The sequence below is a fragment of the Lonchura striata genome, chromosome 12 (assembly GCF_046129695.1).
Source record: "Lonchura striata isolate bLonStr1 chromosome 12, bLonStr1.mat, whole genome shotgun sequence".
NCBI classification, from domain to species: domain Eukaryota; kingdom Metazoa; phylum Chordata; class Aves; order Passeriformes; family Estrildidae; genus Lonchura; species Lonchura striata.
This window is the reverse complement of record NC_134614.1, coordinates 11,173,432-11,191,112: the sequence shown is the minus strand read 5'-3', so window position 1 is coordinate 11,191,112 and position 17,681 is coordinate 11,173,432. Positions and strand designations below refer to the sequence as shown.

Below are 17,681 nucleotides of genomic sequence, written 5' to 3'. Positions count from 1 at the left end.
CTCTGTTCTCCTTTCTTGCACTAAATTCTGCCACTGCAGCAAAGCTCAAATACTACCAATAATTTAATAAGCCTTTCTTATTATTGCAGGTTTTTACTCCAGCAGTGCAGATAAATTACATTTCATCTTCACTGCCCCTCTTCCTTTCAGAAAGTCAAGGGATGATAAATATGAGATCAAAGGATGGGATTTAGTACATTATATAAATTCATTGCTTTCCTACATTATCATTTACCCTAAAATATCTGTTGTGTGAAAACTAAAGACAAAAACACACCAGAAAAAGGTAATATATATGACAAAATACCTACAGTTTCCTTATAATTAACTCAATTTCACTCAGAGTAAAGCAGTAAAATAAAAGATGGGCAGTTTGCAGTTGTGAATGTCTTTAAGTAATTTCCACTCAGGATAGACCTGTTCTAAATGCTGGATTCACCATAGCACATAGGGATGTAGAAAAAAATTTTTTATCTAGTTAGTGCCTTGTCACCTTTTGATCTTATTTCTGTGTCAAAACAAAACTAGAAAATTCCCTGTGAAATAAGGTGGAAATGCAAAGCATGCTTTTATCAAAGGCACTGTAAGTCATTGGCAGATCCCAGCTGGAAATGGTGCCAGGCTGCTCTATCTCTGGGGTGCAGGTGTCTGCACATGGGACCAATACCCTTCTGGCAGGAATACAGCTGGTAATCAAATTCATCAGCAGAGCAATTCTTTATCATTTGTACACAGTAACTGGTGGGAGAACATCCAGCAGGTGAAACCTACTGACATTTGTAATTCTATGGTTTCTTACCCAAATATATCCAACCTGTTTTCATCTCAGAAGCCAGTTGCAATTATTTACCAGCGGTTCTGGCTAAGCAGGGAGGACTCAGGTGACTGCAAGTTACAAAACATTATTACACCTCTCTAGAACAAGGGGCAGCGAGGGAAAGCCTTTGACACTGTTTCCCACAGCTTTCTCCTGGAGGAGCAGGCTGCTCATGGCTTGGACAAGTGCACTGTCTGCTGGATAAAAAACTGGCTGGATGAATGGCCCAGAGAGTGGGGGGGAATGGAGTTACATTCAGCTGGGAGCTGGGCACCAGTGCTGCTCCCCTGGGATCAGTGCTGGGGCCAGTCTGTTTAATGTCCTTATCACTGCTCTGGGTGAGGGCATGGAGGGCACCCTCAGTAAATTTGCAGATGACTCCAAGTTAGGTGGGAGTGTTGATCTGCTGGAGGGTAGGAGGCCTCTGCAGAGGGATCTGGACAGGCTGGATCAATGGGCCAAGGCCAGTGGTGTGAGGTGAAATGAGGTAAAGATGGGTCCTGCCTTTGGGTCACAACAACCCCCTGCATCTCCAAGGGGCAGAGTAGCTGGAAAGCTGCATGGCAAGAAAAGATCTGAGGATGTTGGTTAACAGCAGCTGAACACGAGCCCAGGTGTGCCCAGGTGGCCAAGCAGGCCAGTGGCATCCTGGCTGTGTCAGCAATAGTGTGGCCAGCAGGACCAGGGCAGTGATTGTCCCCCTGTACTGGGCACTGGTGAGGCCACAGCTCAAATCCTGGGTCAGTTTTGGGCTCCACACTGCACAAAGACATTGAGGTGCTGGAGTGTGTCCAGAGGAGGGCAGGGGAGCTGGGGAAGGGGCTGGAGCACAGGTCTGCTTGGGACTAGCTGGGGGTGTTTAGCCTGGAGAAAAGGAGACTTGGGGGAACCTCATGGATCTACACCACCTGAAAGGAGATTGTAGCCAGATTGGGGATCAGCCTCTTCTCCCAGGTGTAACAAGTGACAGGACGAGAGGAAGCAACCCCAAGTTTCACCTGGAGAGGTTTATATCAGATATTAGGAAAAATTTCTTCCTAATAGAATTTCATTAAATCAAGTTTAACCAAACACAAACAAGAACTCCATGATTGTTGAGACCTAGAGACTTGTGTGGGAAATCTGTAGAAGTGGACAATACCATTTGAAAGACCAGTAATCCATTTTTTGCATTGACCTACCCTGTCTTACTATGTCCTTTCATTCTCTGCCCTTTCTAAGCAACTGGTCATTCTTACCTATTACTTTAAATATAAATTATATGAGGAAGGAATCATTATTTAATTCTGTAATCATCCATCATCTACTGTGCCAGGACTTTGGTGATTTATTAAAATTGGCAGGTCATGATAATAATATCAGCAGTGGTCAGTGGCAAAATTGGGAGTCAAAGTCAGTAATATGAAGAAGGAGAAAATCCACATTAAAATTATCAATACAACCTACAACCAAGAGTGAACTTAGAAAAACAGTAAAAGACAGTGTGGATAGTCACAGGTTTCTGCAGGAAAGGAAGTGGAAAAAGAAGATAATTACGCTGTACAAGAACAAGCTGATATGGGTATTAGGAAACAGTTATTTTTTTAAAAAAAGTCATGATCAAGGAGGAGAATTTCTTCAACCATAATTTAGTTTAAATATAAGAACATGTAGTAAATGCAGATGTGGAAGAAGGTTAGACAGGTTAGACAGCACTTAAACATGGTAAAACTTAGATGTTTTCATTGTAAATATTATTTACAAGAAAAAACTTAGTAGCAAAACAATCCTTTATCAAATACTGAGAATATTTCAAAAATAGATGAGACTTTACTTTGTTTAAAGCAATATTTGTCTAGGAACTAATCTGATTCAAAATTAGATACTTAATCTCTCTTTCATCCAGTGATAAAAGATGAACAGAGACAAGGTCAAACTGAAGTTACTCCGTCATATAAATAATAATACTAAAAAAGAGAATCTTTTGGCAATATACAGCTAAAAGCCAAGATGTAACACTCCTGTAGTTTCCCTTCAGTGGTTTAACCTAATGCTTGTCTTATTTGCACCATACTGGGAGCAGAGCTGCTTAAGACCCAGCTTTGCTATGGCATTACAGCTGCTTCCTGATGTCACAGGAAGATAAAAATAAATTCTATATAAAAGCTTCCAAGTGCAAAGAACTGTAAAATGCATTTAAAGACATCAACTGCAAATCTCAAAGTTTGAAGAGAACAAATTGCATTCTGAATTTCTCATGTAAATGTACCGTATGAAAAATAATTATAATAGTAATCCGATTCAATGGAAATAAAGTAGTGCAATATTTATAGTCTGTGCCAGAGTTATAATGACTGTGGGGCGAGAAGTGAAGTGTCTCAGCATGTTCCACATGTTTTTAACACTGTTTCTAAAGGCTCTGGAGGCTATTAAATTTAATGAACCCATCTGCTATGAAATGTAGGTCCAAACATAATCAGTTTTCTCAGTGCCATGTAATACAGATGGCATTCCATGTTCCACGTCCCCAGCAGGAAATTTTATGTTCCTCTTTAAGTGCAGGACTTTTGGTTTTGATGTTTTAAACATCTTTTTGATGTATCACTTATAGCATTTTACAGTGTAAATACCATGTAGAGTAATAGCCATGAAGAGTGTTAATTCATTAAAGTATTGCTATTTCCTTACAACAGTTTTTCTGTGACTTTGACAACTAGCAATTAGCTCTCTGTAGCAATATTCTTTACTTAGTGCAATCATTGGAAATTGCCCTAATACTATAAGTTCCAGCATTAGCAGTGGAGAAAACAAACATGTAATTTATCAAAAGAAGGAGTTTCCTTCAAACTGCTGAAAGATACACATTCTTGAGTACATAATGTGTGCATAGGTGCTCTCTGTGATGAAGCCTTGTTTGCATGTACTCTGTTTCCATGGAATAATCATTCTTATTTTAAGTGTCCATATCCCCACTAGGTCCTTACGGGCTTTATTTTCCTGTGCATGCCCCAGTTTTGATTTCAGGGGTTTCAATTTGTGTGTTTTATGGGACACACTACACCCAAACTCTTGTACTGGTGTGTAAATGTGGGAATCAAGCACAAATATAAATGACAGGAAACATTCCCAGCACTGATGAGCACCCTGCTGCTGAGCAGGAGTAAATCAGATGTTCATTTTATAACATGAAAGAACAACACTATTGTTGTTTTGAGCTGCATCTGAAAGACAATTGGAGTGCATAAATTCTATTCAGTTTAGATGTTCATTCATTGACTATCTCCAGAAGTCATTATGTTTTTTGACAGTTGACACACATCTTACTGAATTTGAAACAGTTCATGTGTTTCATGATAATTCATTTATTCTAGATCCAGCAGTAAAACAAACAGATTAGAACTGTTTGGGAGAAAATGAGAGTACTTAATTATAGCAACTGAAAATTTTGGGCCATGGAACTCATAAAAGCTTTGGCTCAAATGCTTCCTTTTTTATGAGATTGCCAATGAAGATTTTCACAGCCAGTGCACCAATCACCAGCACAAAGGGATTATTGCACATCCCTATAAATATATGCACAACCTGTTCCTACAGGTTTTTAAGTGTGTGCACAGGTAGCTGCATGGATCAGCACTGCCAATGGCTCAAGCACTGTCCCACATCTACAGGTGCCAGTGCTGACACATGCAGCTCTGAACTGCAGATGTGTTCCCATAGAAGCCTCAAGGTGAAATGGTCAGAGCTGTTGTACTTTTCCAGGAAAATTAATCCAAACTGAAGTGCTGAATCAAAGGCATTTCCTGGGCTACTTTCTGCTTTTCTGCTGTATCAGAACCTTCAAAAGACCAGTGAGATCTGATCAAAAGATCACTGAGATCCACTGAGATCTGGAGACGAGGCAGAGTCTGAAGAATCTAATTTTATGAATAATCCTACCTGGTGGAAGGCCTGATATCCATTCATGGGATTTTTCTTCCCTAAACCAATTCACTCAAATGTCAAAGCGAGAAAAGGGAACTCCCATGGGAACCTCAGAAACACTTGGAGGTGATGATGTTCTCTGATAAAGACTTGTAAATTCTTAGAGATTAAGAGATGCTGGCCACAAAGGGAAGGGAAGGTTAGAACATGTAATCAAATCCAAAGTGGGACTGGAAAAAAAGCAACACAGATTTCTAGTTCTTAATATATATTAAAAAAAAAAAAAAAAAAAGAAAAATTACTGTGTGCAAATTTTCTTATCTCAGCTGCTGAATAATAACATTTGCTGACATTCAGTTCTGCAGTGATTAGCAATATTTACTTACTTTAGATGTGCCTGAGCATTCTGAACACCCTGATGCATTTTAATGCCTACCAGTACTGCAATCTAGAAGTTACTTTTTTGAAATTGAGGCCTGGGGAACCTTTACTGTTATAGACATGCTAAATATACCCACTTACTATAATAGCACAATTAACTTGTGCCACCAAAAGTATTTGAAGATATCTCTGGGAATAGAAGCTAGTGGAAATGGGGTACTATTTTATTTTTGTTACTTCATAAAAGTTCTTCTGTGCATTAAACACAAAGAAAACTGTGTGAATGGAAGAAGCACTAAACATCATATAAACAAACACCAGAAAGTCCTGGATAAAAAGGATAGAAAAATATGCCTAGAGTAACAGGTTTCAATCTGCAGGACCTTCTCTTATAACTCTGTCTATACACACACACACACACGCATATATATATATATATATATATATATATATATAGACAGAGCTATTGACTCCACTCTGGAGCTGTTTCATAATTCTCCTCTGTCAGAAGAACTCTATCCTAGAATTTAAATTTTCATGCACAAAACATCTGGATTCTGATGTGACAGTTGAGAGGCATGAGCTTCCTGTAACTGCTGCTGCATTTCTGCAAAGAACTTAGAGTAAAAAGTATGCCTACATAGTACTTGATTTTTTTAAGGATGAAGACTAATAAATTTAATTTTTTATTATATACATAATAATGTAATTATAATACCCATCGTAAGCATTTTAGAAATGGTTATTAAAGGCTTTTCTTCTGTGGAGATATCTCAATTTACTGCCCCATAAGGAGAAATAAGGTTCTTGGTTGCCTTCCTAGGACAGCATCAGTCTCTTGATCAGGAAATACTTTCAAACATTACCTCCAAAAAAAGAAAGAAATTAGGAAAATATATTTATATTTACAAATGCACATATATGCAATAGCAACTGTAGAACTGAACTAGAATTGAACTAAAAGCCATAATATAATGTCTGTGATAATGTGGGGATAATGCAAATGAAGAATCAACACATGGTACTCTGACACAGAAGGAAATTACAAAGAGCAAAAGCACTCACCATTTATATTATGATGAACCTTGATCTGCAATGACTCAGAACATTGCTGCTTTAAATGAACTCTTAAATTCTGCAGCATCAGCAACATCAGACAGTCACCTCAAAATATTCAGTGAAACTCTAATTTGCACTTTTTAAGCAAAGAACTCTGATTGGAAGCTGAACAGAGACAATGTGGGAATGGTTTGCCTGAATCTGCTCCCAGCTGGAGACCAACAGCCTGAAGATGAACTCAAAGGTACATTAAATCCAGAGGATATATTCAGGTACACTTATGAGGAACAAATTCCAGCAGGAAGCGTTAACAAAGGTCCAAATAGGTCCTTTGTTGATGACCTCTATGTATTGCTGCACTTGACTGTTTTAATGCCCAGCCCATATTCCTTTTCCTTCCAAAATATTCACTTTTAGGGACTTGCTTTAGATGCATACTTAAAAGTCATTGACTACTTTAAAATGTTGCCTCCCTGAAATACTGTGATAGTTTTAGAATTCCTTTCTGCTTACATATAAAAGCTATCCCTTAGAAATCTTCTTTTTTAAAAGCATTTATTAAATTATTTTATTTTCTGGACCATGACATGCTTGTGGGCCTTAGCAATGCTGAAGGATTGATATCAGATTCGACTGTGACCTGTTTTTTGAGCAGAAAAGAAAAGTTGTGCTGAGACTGTTCTGTTGGAGTGATGTCCAGACCTCACTGTCTAGGTCCCATGTATCCCATCTGCAACCTTTGGAGCTATTTCCTACAGCGTCTCTGGGCTGTACAGCTGAACAGGAACAGGCAGAAAGACAATTTCTTCTCCTATGAAACTCCACAATTAAGAATCTACCGCCTGATCCCTCACTCTTGACAGCCCAAAGACCCTTTCTTACAGAATTCCATAGATCCAGCAAAGCTCAGCCACTTTGTAATGTGTGTCAAACTGCTGAGTAGAGAAGTATAAAGGGAAAAGAGAACAAGTCTAAGGAAAGGTGTGGAATTTGGAATCAGAGGACTCACAAGACAGGAGGCTGGCTGCTACATATCATATCCTTCAATTCCAACATTTTAGCCTGAAGGTATTGGCAGCACTTCAGCTACTGGGCCATTACAAGACTAGCATTTCCAACTATTCTGAAGCTGATTTTAGAATTAGCCCAAGACAATCCTCTAAACACTGTTTCCCAGGTGAGTACCAAAACCAAGTACAACCAGTTCAGCTGACAGACCTAAAATCAATTTTTTTCAGAAATCTGTTGTTCGCCAAGAGCCAGTAACACTTCCTAAAATTGTATCACTCCTATGTCAAAAGTCCTGGTTTTAAAAGAAATGAGGCTTTACACAATGATAATCATATTTCCAACATGAAATCCTGAGTTTAAAGGAAATAAACACAACTAATTTTCTGATGAAGGGCAACTAAAAATGACCAGAGAAGCTATCTGGTTACCTCTTCAGAAAGATAGGAAACACTGGGGAGAGAAAAAAGTCCAGGGACAGGAAAAAGGGAAGCATGGAATCATCAGAGAGGCCTTGTCTCAGCTACTTTAATCAGCCAGCAATCCTGACAGTGCCAAAGAACACAGCTCTGGCACACAAAGAGGTTGTTCCATGTCATGCTTTTCTGCATATGACACCTTGCCAGAGATTCCCACTTCTATAAAGGTCATATTTTTTCCAATAGTGTCTGAAGCTCCTCAGGAATGCCAAAGCCACGCTGAAGAGGCAGCTGTATGAAGATTTGGCAGACATCCTCTAACAGGAAAGGTGAACAAACACAGTAAAACTCTTCTGGGAATATTCCTAAATGGTATCAAACACTTCTGGCTTTCACAGATGCCTTTGCACTGCACAAATACTGGATGAGAACAGGGTGACAGGGGAAGTATTTTCTATCCTAAGATAATTTTACTGTCCAGCTTCTTTCTGTCTGGATCCTAGAATGTTACAGCCTAATGTTTGCTCAGAAGCAGCACAGCTGGCCAGTGAGCTCTGCTGTTTGGGGGAAGTGTGTTCCAGGCTGTTAGGGCACAGTGACACTGAGTACAGCCACATAAATGTGGCCCTGGGAATCCAGCCCTGGCTGTTCACACACTGCTGGCTGATAAGAACATTTGAGCTGTCTGGAGATACACTAATGTTTTTAACTGGGAAAGGTCCAAGCAGCAGCCACACAAACTGTCTGTGAAAATCAACAAGTTATGGGATGGAGAGGATTATTTTAACAGCACTTCCAATGTCAAAGCACTAGAGATGGCCAGGGAATCTGTCTCTGAAAATAGCACTCAGGCAGCTTTAGCTGAGGCAGAAGGAAGCCTGCTTTGGTAAAAGGTTCTCTTAATTTCTATTTTCAAGGTTTTTATTGTATATTTTGTATTATATATTCCAATTTAACCTGTTCCTTTGCCTGTTTGGTTAGGAGTTTTGTTTGGTTGGTTGGATATTTTTGTGATTTTGGGGGTTTTTTGTTTTGTTTTGGGGTGTTTTTTTGGTTTTTTTTTTTTTTTTTTGTGGGAAGAATAATGGAGGAGGGAGGAAAAAGGCAGTTTGCAAGTAAGCAGATAATGGCATTTTATTATTCAATCTTCACTTACAGAATCCAACCCATTAGAGTCCTGAATGGAGCTTTCATGCACTTAAAATTTATGTATGCATGTATGTACATGAGTGCAGGCATGCATATTTATATGTGTGTGTGAACACAATTTAGATGTGTGAATTATTGTAAACTTACAATTATTGTAAATTTAGTTGAGTAGGAAAACAAGAGGAGATGAGGAGAAGAACCTGGAAGTATTTTGACTGCATCAAAAGAACTTTTGTGTGAATTTAAGCAGTTCTATTATTCAAGATTGTAACCAGCTCCATTGTCTTTATTTTTCCGGTTTTCTCAAGATTCCCTCTCTACGCTCCCTCTAGTGTTCTTAAATTCACTTGCTTTTACTCACTTCTGCTATATTCACTTAACATTTCACACAGCATTAAGTTGTTAATTTCTCTTAGCTTTTCCATAACCTACAGGAGAATCCCTGAAAGTTAGACTAATTTTTATGAGTATTTTTCTCCCCGCAAAGATCGAGGAAATACAGATTAACAGGTAAAAGCAAGAGTAAAGTGTCAAATCAATTCTGAGACAGCAGTTTGCACCTCGTTGGTGGGTAGAGGGGATGACCTGGTATTGAGAAAGGAGGAAGTTTTTCTTTACAATACTTTTAATGAATGATTCATAGGCAAAGAGAGTTGCACCAAGAGACCACTTACCTGAGTGTCTTCCTGCTACTCTCTCTAGCAAACACACAAACTCTCTTGAACATTTACAAACTGATTATTTCAAGAGTTTAAAAAAATAAAGTGAATGAGAACAAAATTCTCCTGGTCATCTCCCCATTCTGTGGGATGCCCAGAAGGCATAGTAATAAAACATATTTTCTGTTAATCTCATTTTATGGTTCAATAAAGGAAAGAGACCAAAGGGGAGACTGGATTAATAAATTATTTTTAAAAAGGAAACAGAGATAAGCTAATTCCTTCTAAAGCAATTCACTTTTTGTTTCTCCTTTATAACTCCAGTTTAAGTACTTATTTTTCATTGCCTGTGGTCACAAATGAAGAATAGAAAAGGCCTAAACAATTATGAAAATTAAATAAAAGTCTATTTCCAGGGTAGTTTTATATAGATTTAAGACTGAACCATCTGGAAGCAGCACAGACTCAAAACAAACAAAAGGTACCAAATATCAGAGTGACGCTGACGAGATTCTCCCACCTTACCTACCATGTAAAAATTAAAAATTGAAAGAAAGAAACATCTGTGTCATGAGTAAAATTATCTTCTATCTATTATATTGACTATTTGGCATCTCCTGTACTAAATAATAGACATTTGTACAGACTCCTGTTCTATAGATAATATACTAACCAAAATATTTTAATTGGAGCAAATGAAATATATTAATCAAAAGAAAATACATAAAACTATTTCAGACCAATCCATGAAAATGAACAACCTTTACCTGCAAATCTGATGATTTACCACACGTGTTACAGAAGTACCACAAGAGTTCAGTCACTTCATAATAGAAAGTTGTGCCTTAACTCTAATATTTCACAGGGATGTCAAGTTAAAATTAGATAATTATGACAATTATTTTAACATACCACCCATTCAGTACACTTCAAAAGGCAGAATCTTCTCAATATTCTTCCCCAAGATATCACAGTTGACCCTTGGATGTTGACCTGTCTTTTTACACTGAAACTATTGATTCTTGTCAGTCTGTGTCTTTATACCCACATACTCACTGAGATTTTCTAAAACATGTAGAAAAAATGTTCACTCAATAAATCAGTATCTGTTCAATGCCCATTTTTGATTAATATAGGAAATGTAGGTTTGGACATCATAAACTTCACAATTATTTTGCAACTTATATTTGTTTCAGAATGTTCTATGTAATTACAATGTTTAAACATCGGCTAAAGTTCACTAATATTGAATTATTTATTTGTAGCATAAGGATATCAAGTCCCAGTTTTTACATTGAGTTAGCACATTCCAGCAACAGAAAGCAGATTCATAGTGGGTGTTTCTATCACAGTATTTTTGCCTTGCATGCAGACTTACAGTGCTGTCAATGTATGCTTCGGTCCACACGACATCGTGCTCCTGGTCAATGACCTTTGGTCGGCTGAGAACATGGAGATATTCCATAACGTTCTCCTGCACATCAGCCAGGGTAGAGATCTGAGTAAAAAACCCTGTGAAAACACACCATTCCAAGTTAAAAACCAGAGAGGACAAATAAAATAAGTTTTCAAGAAGAAGTATGATGTGGATTACATCTGTCATGTTTTTTTCTTGTTTCTAAAGAGAAGATACCAAAGAGGAATGTTTCATCAGAAGCCACCTCAAACAGTAACAATTGGTGAAAACAGATGTCTGTGAAACCTTTGGCCAGCCCTCAAGGCCAGGGTTTCCAACACTGCTATGAACCACTGCACTGTCTGTACTAAATTTTTACTCAAGATCACTTTTTTGTTTAATGGTTTGGGCTTTTTCCTTTTAATTCTGTTTGCTTTAAAGTTTAGAACCGTCATTATCTTTGCCCAGCTATATGTCACCCACTTCTTCCCATTTCAAGAAACATGATGGGACAGAACTACAGTAACAGAATGGTCACTGCATGTGCTCTGACACATTAATCCCTACAGAGTGTGACTGAAATTAAAAAAGCAACATGTCATTTACAGATATGGCAGGCCACAGAAAATGTAGGCTACGACTAGAATTGTTTGATTAGGTGATCACAGCCTTGCTAATGCTTTAAAGCATCTCTTCCAGCCTGACAGCACTGAGAACAGCAGAGGCCCCAGATATGTGAGCTGTCACCACTCCCTTTTCAGTGCTCAGATGTCAGGTATCTTTACACACCACAGCCTTGGCATCTGGAGCCCACATCATGCAATAGTGATGAAGGACTGACACATTTCAAGACTAAAATTTCATCAGGCCTTATTTAAATGCATCACTTGCCTTAATTTACTTTCCGTTAATGAGAAAAGACCAACATGAAAGAGGCTTCACTACAATTTTAATAATTTGACAAGATCACAGCTTCTGTGGAGCTCCAATATTTAAGCTTTATTAAGCTGCAGCAGAAAACATGGAAGCTGCACAAAGAACTTCTGAGCTGTGTTTTTGTAGAGGGGGGCATTTTTGGCAAGGCAGTAAAGATGGTCTGTCTGAATCTAGAACTTTGCAAATCAATACATCAACCCATAATTCAAATGGTACAAAATGGATGTTTCTGCGTGAATTTTATCTGTGTGTGAATTAAGGCACAGTGAAAGAACATACATTTTAGTAGATATCTATAAAATGAAACAAGTCTTAGCAGTATCCTAATGGATATCTTCAACTTGATAATAAAAAGGAGAAGTGATGCATTGTTTATGTTTTTTTAAACTTGATTATAGTATGATCTCAAATATTCCTAGTATGTCATTCTTACACATAGTATAGTATTCATACTGTTAAAATATTCAATATTCTGTTTAAAAATTTTATTTATTTATTTTATTTTTTTTCTCTATTAAGTCCAATATTCTGTGAGGGTGTTAAATGACTGCTACACATAATATTAAGGCTTATTTCCTGCTTGTGAACAGGGCTATTTTTTTTTGTCTTAAGGTTCTAAGAGCTTTTTCAGCCACAGAGTAAAACAACTGACACAAGTTTAATTAGGAAACCTGTACTTGAGATAGCAGAATCCTATGTTTATGGTTAAAAAAATCCCAAAATATAGTGTACTTGAATCAGTGGAAGACTCATGAGAAAAAGCAATGTATATGTTACTCTTCATGAAATGCTGCCTGCTCCAATTTTGGGATCTCAAAGAACAGCTTTCTCTGTAGTGTGAGTAAGGAGCAACACTTCAGTATTTGGTCCTTTTAATTTGGTGAAAATGTCAATACATAGTCAAAATATGTTTATTGGCCAACTATTCACATAGAGAACCTCATAAATTGTCTATAAACACATGTACATGTACACACTGTGGTTCATAAGGCTTTTAATCAGGGATCCAAAATACTTCACAACTGTGTGGATCCCTCATTTTACAGGCAGGACCTACATTTTCCCAGAGCAGTCCAGAGGGACTGAATTTTGATATGCCTCTTTTCAGAATTACATTTTAAGCAGAGATCTCTTGGCACTGAGTGGTGTCCAGTGAACAATATGATCACCACTGCCCTCAGATACTTAATCTACATGAGCATATTATGTGATATATATAATTTGCATATACATAAAGTGATATTATTGTCTGAAAAGTCAGAGGAGATTAAGTACTTGAAAAAGTTTGTATTGTATATAAGGTGATAAAAAAGACCTCTAAAGTAGTATTTTATTGCCCATATACTTTAGAATCACAAGCATTAACTCTTTATTATCATACTTCACTGAAATAAAACCTTAAAGACTCATTTAAGAAGCTCCTGGATACGTATGCCTGGAAAATCTTTTAATTACATGCTGTAAATTACCTCTGAGATAAAGAATTCATTGCTGTAAAATGAGCATCCTTTCTGATTGTGTCCCCAAATGTTTTTATGTCACAATTTTAAGCAAAAAAATGTACCTAGATTACTCAAACCAAAAAGAAAAAATAAACAGAAAACAGAACCCAACAAGAAGCACCTCAGTATTGTGCCATTCAGGTTTATACGTGTTACAAGACACTGGTATTGCTGCATTTTGTTCTTTTAGAAGAAAATGTACCTCCCCTGTGGAGCAGGTACAGCCCATGTGAGCACAGACACCTATTTGGGCACTTCTCTGTAAGTAGGGATGAGCAGTACTTTTGGTATTTCTCTTTGCAGTATTTCTGAGAATGTTGCCATATCCCAGGCAGTACGTTACAGACAAAGGATTCATTCCTTGTTGCAATATTGCAAATCATATGTCCAAACCGCACAATAGAGAAAACAGGTTTTAGCCTAATTTCCTAAGACTGAGACAATAAGTCAAAATTAATTTTGTATGAACTTAGTAAAGAAATAACCATTTCAAAGACAAGTGAAAATACTTGTCAATCTTCTCCTACTAGGAAAATCCTACCAAAAGTGACTATATTATAGCTAGACACAGCATTAGGTAACATGATTTTGATTATTTTTAGTTAAAATTTAGGTTTTTTTGACAATTTATCAGTTTCTAGCTATATGTAACTCATAAGAATTATCTTCCTACACTGCTAAGTTTACATCTCTTACCTAGAGACCAGATACTCCACAGAATTAAAACCCTTACTGTTCCTATAGCCAGGTTTAATCACCAGATAAAGACTTGTTCTGAAGCCTTTGTGCGCAGCTGCTGAGGCCAGGGCAGCAGCAGCAAACCCCTGCTCCAGTTTTTGCATCCCAGCACCTGCTCCTCAGCTCCCTGGCGTGTGAATTGTGCCACCTCAGAGCCCCCTCACAGTCAGCACTACCTTTTTTTTCCTCCCCAGCAGGAAAAAAACTCACGAAGGAAATGGGTAAGATGTGGTAATGACAAGCATGAGAGATGTATAATAATGTGGTAAAAGACAGACACTTATGCTCTACATGTGGGCTGCCTTTCCCCATTACACAGTGCCTGCACGTTTGGCTTGTTTTTCTCTAAAATGTCCACCATTAGACTGATAACTTTTCAAAATGCCTCCAGCTGATTTCTACATGGAGCGCAGTACTTTACCTCTCCTGGGCGCTGTGCAAAAGAGATGCAATGCTCTCGCAACTAATACAATAGCAGCATTAAAAAATCCTCCGGGTAAGGACTAAGGAGTGAATTCATTGTTTCATGTTTCATTCATCCCCCTTTCCCCACAGGCCCTGGAGCAGGTGAGCAGGTCGGGGACTGGCTGCCTGCCACCCCAGAGCGCCCGTGCAGGAGGGACTGGCGTCATGCTGATAATGGGAATGGGTGTCACGGGGGCTTCTGCACTGAGCTCTGCCCTGCTGATACAGTGCTCCATAAACTGCTCCAGCTGGGCCACAACCTGCCCGGGGGCTCATCTGTCCTCTGCCTGAGCTGGAGCCACCATCAGCTCCCCGACACATGGACCATTCTTCTCTACGTCGCTCTCTCTCTTTTGCACTGATGAATCCAATCCTTTGTCCATTTCATAATGTGCCAAGCACACTGATGACCCAGGACAAAATGCTTAAAAGACCAAATAAGTTTAAAAAGGCTGTCAAATTGCTACTGTAATAGTGAATTTTACTGGAAAAAGAAAACTAATCCCAGCTGGTTGGTTAGCAAGTAATGCATTAACTCTCAGTTTTATCTCTACAGCTTTCTGCTGGAAGTGATGCTGAAGGAAAGGCAGTGCTTGTCATTTCTAGGTTCTAGACATTACTGCTAACATCTGGCACATGCACACTCCAGCACTAGGAAATTTCCACCTTTGTTCACTTCAGAACCTTAGTAAATCCTGTTTTCCTTAATATGCACTTGCTTATGATACAGAAGAGTAAATCACTGCAAATTCTACAAACTGCTTCGAGAGGAATTTTGGGGATCTTGAATGTTTTAATGTATTTAAAATGGTTTAGTGTTTTGCTTCATTAGGCAAGCTCCCTCTAGATACGCCCTACTTAAACAGAAAAATGTAACAGAAAAACATGCTCAGGGTTTTTCAAGGTTTCACAATTAGAATTTAGAAGCTAAAGAAGTTTTGCAAGGTGGTGTGAATTTCTCCTGTGACCCATTTTGAGGGAAAGGGCTGCTGAGCACAGTCCAGTCAGCTGGAAAACCTGCAAACAGCCTTCATCTATGCTGTGCTTCCAAGGGGAAAATCACTGCAAGGAAAATTGATTTTAGGGTCATTCACCCTCAGTGACAACAACAAATTTTGGCCCACCCACACAAGGAGTAAACTGCAGTCCTGCTATTCAGCCAGTCTTTAGACCAGCTTTACTACATGCCTCATCTGTTGTGCTGTAATCCCTCATTTCACTGAAATAAAATGGACAAGCTAAAAGTGAAAACTGCAAGGAAAAATCTAAACCTGAACTGTCTGACCATGACATGCTGTTTCCAATTGTGATTTTCAAAGCCAAAAAACCCCATATTTAATTAATGATTAGAGGTAGATTTTTTTTACATTATAAGCTATCAGAAAGCAGGTATTGTAACTATTAAAGTGAGAGGGAAATAAATTTATAGACGTAACAGTCATTAAGCTGTTTAGTTGATTCATATGAGTAAGACTCTGACTCAAAGCAACATGGCTCTGTAAAGAACAAAGTAGTCCTGAAGAATGACAAAGGTGACCACTTTTCCCTGTGGGAATAAGGAAGACGTGGACCAGATGATCTCCTAAGGCTGCCTCCATTGCCTGGTCCTAATTTCTGAGTTGCTGTACTTAGATCTTTATGAATTTGTGGAGCTGGGCTAAAAAGTTAAAAGATTTTGTTGATTAAATTGTCTTCAAAAAAGATGCTTCAAAGGATTCTTATACTATTATTTAAACTAAATTATGGTGTAATATTAGCTGATTAAGACAAGACTTCAAACTGAGTAATTTCCATCAGCTGGACATAACAGTAGTTAAAGGAATAATGACTAAATGGATAGCACCTGATGTAATTCATCATAATGTAATGTGGCATAATGGAAAAAAAAAAGAAATTTTTTTTTTCCAAGAGGAAAGAAAAAGGAAAATCTGAAGATTAATTGAGGTTTGGGGCTAGTTTTTTCCTGAATCATTTCTACTTGTACTAGTCAATCCTGTTACTGCAGCATCTCAGCATCTCAAATGTTTTAATGCTCTTCTCCTTGAAGGATAGAAACCAGTTTTTTTCAATTACACTGTCAGTTCCTCAAGGGACAGGATGTCTGGTGTTTTACATACCATGCCTAACTCAGCAGGACTTGTACCCAATGTTCTTAGAAACCAAACTCGCTCTGAGTAATAACAGATAGAGAACAAATGCTTTGAAATCAGTTTGTTCTCTGAACAAAAATTTAAGACCACATAGTTTAAAAGCTTCATACATATTTTAAGGAAGAAAATCTCAAATTGGGAGGTTTTGCTCTTTAAATTGTATGGTACAAGATAATTAAGTATTTTCATTTTCTGGAGAAAAAGAAAACAACTCATCCTCTGTGATTAGTTGCCAGCTACTCCATATGTGTAGAAGGGTCAGATGTGCAGGAAGGTTCAGCTCAAGGATTCTGAAAACAAGGATTTCACAGAAGAAGGTTAACCAACCTTTGTTAGCACAGGCCATCCACTTCAGGTTATCAGCAAATGCAGCTTCTCTTCCAATCAGGTAGGTAAAAATACGGACCTGAAAGTAAAATGCAAAAGATAAATCAGTTAATACTGCATTTAAAACATATCCAGTGGAACTTCAGATACAGATGTGTAGTTCACAGGAAAACCCCTTTCTAAGGAAGCATTTCTGGTTAAGTACAGTAGGTTAAAAAAAATTATTTCAGCCAGTAATGTCTTCGTGACAAAATGTGGCTTTTGTTCTGTGTAACAGAATCATTGATCTTTTTGAATGTGTTTAATATCTGACCTTTAACTACAGTTATGTTTAATGTGTAATTAAGAATAAACTAAAACCATTGGAGTACAAAATGGTATGTTTCAGACAAATCTGTTCTGCACTTATGAATTCAGAAAAATTTTATTATGTAGGGGAAGAGGCACTTAATTAGTAAATACTTCTGTAGCTAAAGAATCTGCAACACCAGGCAAACTAATTCCCCTCAGTTTTCAAGGTTCATATGACACAACTTCATTGTCAACACAGCTACAGGTACTCAGAGGTAGCACTTTAATATCATTTAATTACTTCTGAAATAAAAAAAAAGTCTAATTTTTCTCATTCACAAATGATAATGTTTGTAGAATAAACCAACTTTATACTAAGTTCCCATAGGTTTGTTTTGTTTTTTTTTTTCCCACAGAAGTAGTTACAAAATACTCTGAAAGTCTCCCTCTTTACTGTCAGTTGTGTCACCCTACTTTCTTACTG

General features: G+C 37.8%; 1 protein-coding gene across 6 annotated transcripts in view; it reads right to left on the bottom strand.

Moving 5' to 3' along the window:
• Positions 1–17,681, bottom strand: part of CACNA2D3 (calcium voltage-gated channel auxiliary subunit alpha2delta 3) — a 400,132-nt gene that overhangs the window by 126,645 nt on the left and 255,806 nt on the right. For all 6 annotated transcript variants that reach the window (XM_021532923.2, XM_021532931.3, XM_021532906.3 and 3 more), the window contains 2 exons: positions 16,907–16,985; positions 10,771–10,904 (listed from right to left, as the gene is read on the bottom strand). In XM_021532923.2, coding sequence (XP_021388598.2) covers positions 10,771–10,904; positions 16,907–16,985 — 213 coding nt within the window. The remainder of the gene's footprint in view (positions 1–10,770; positions 10,905–16,906; positions 16,986–17,681) is intronic.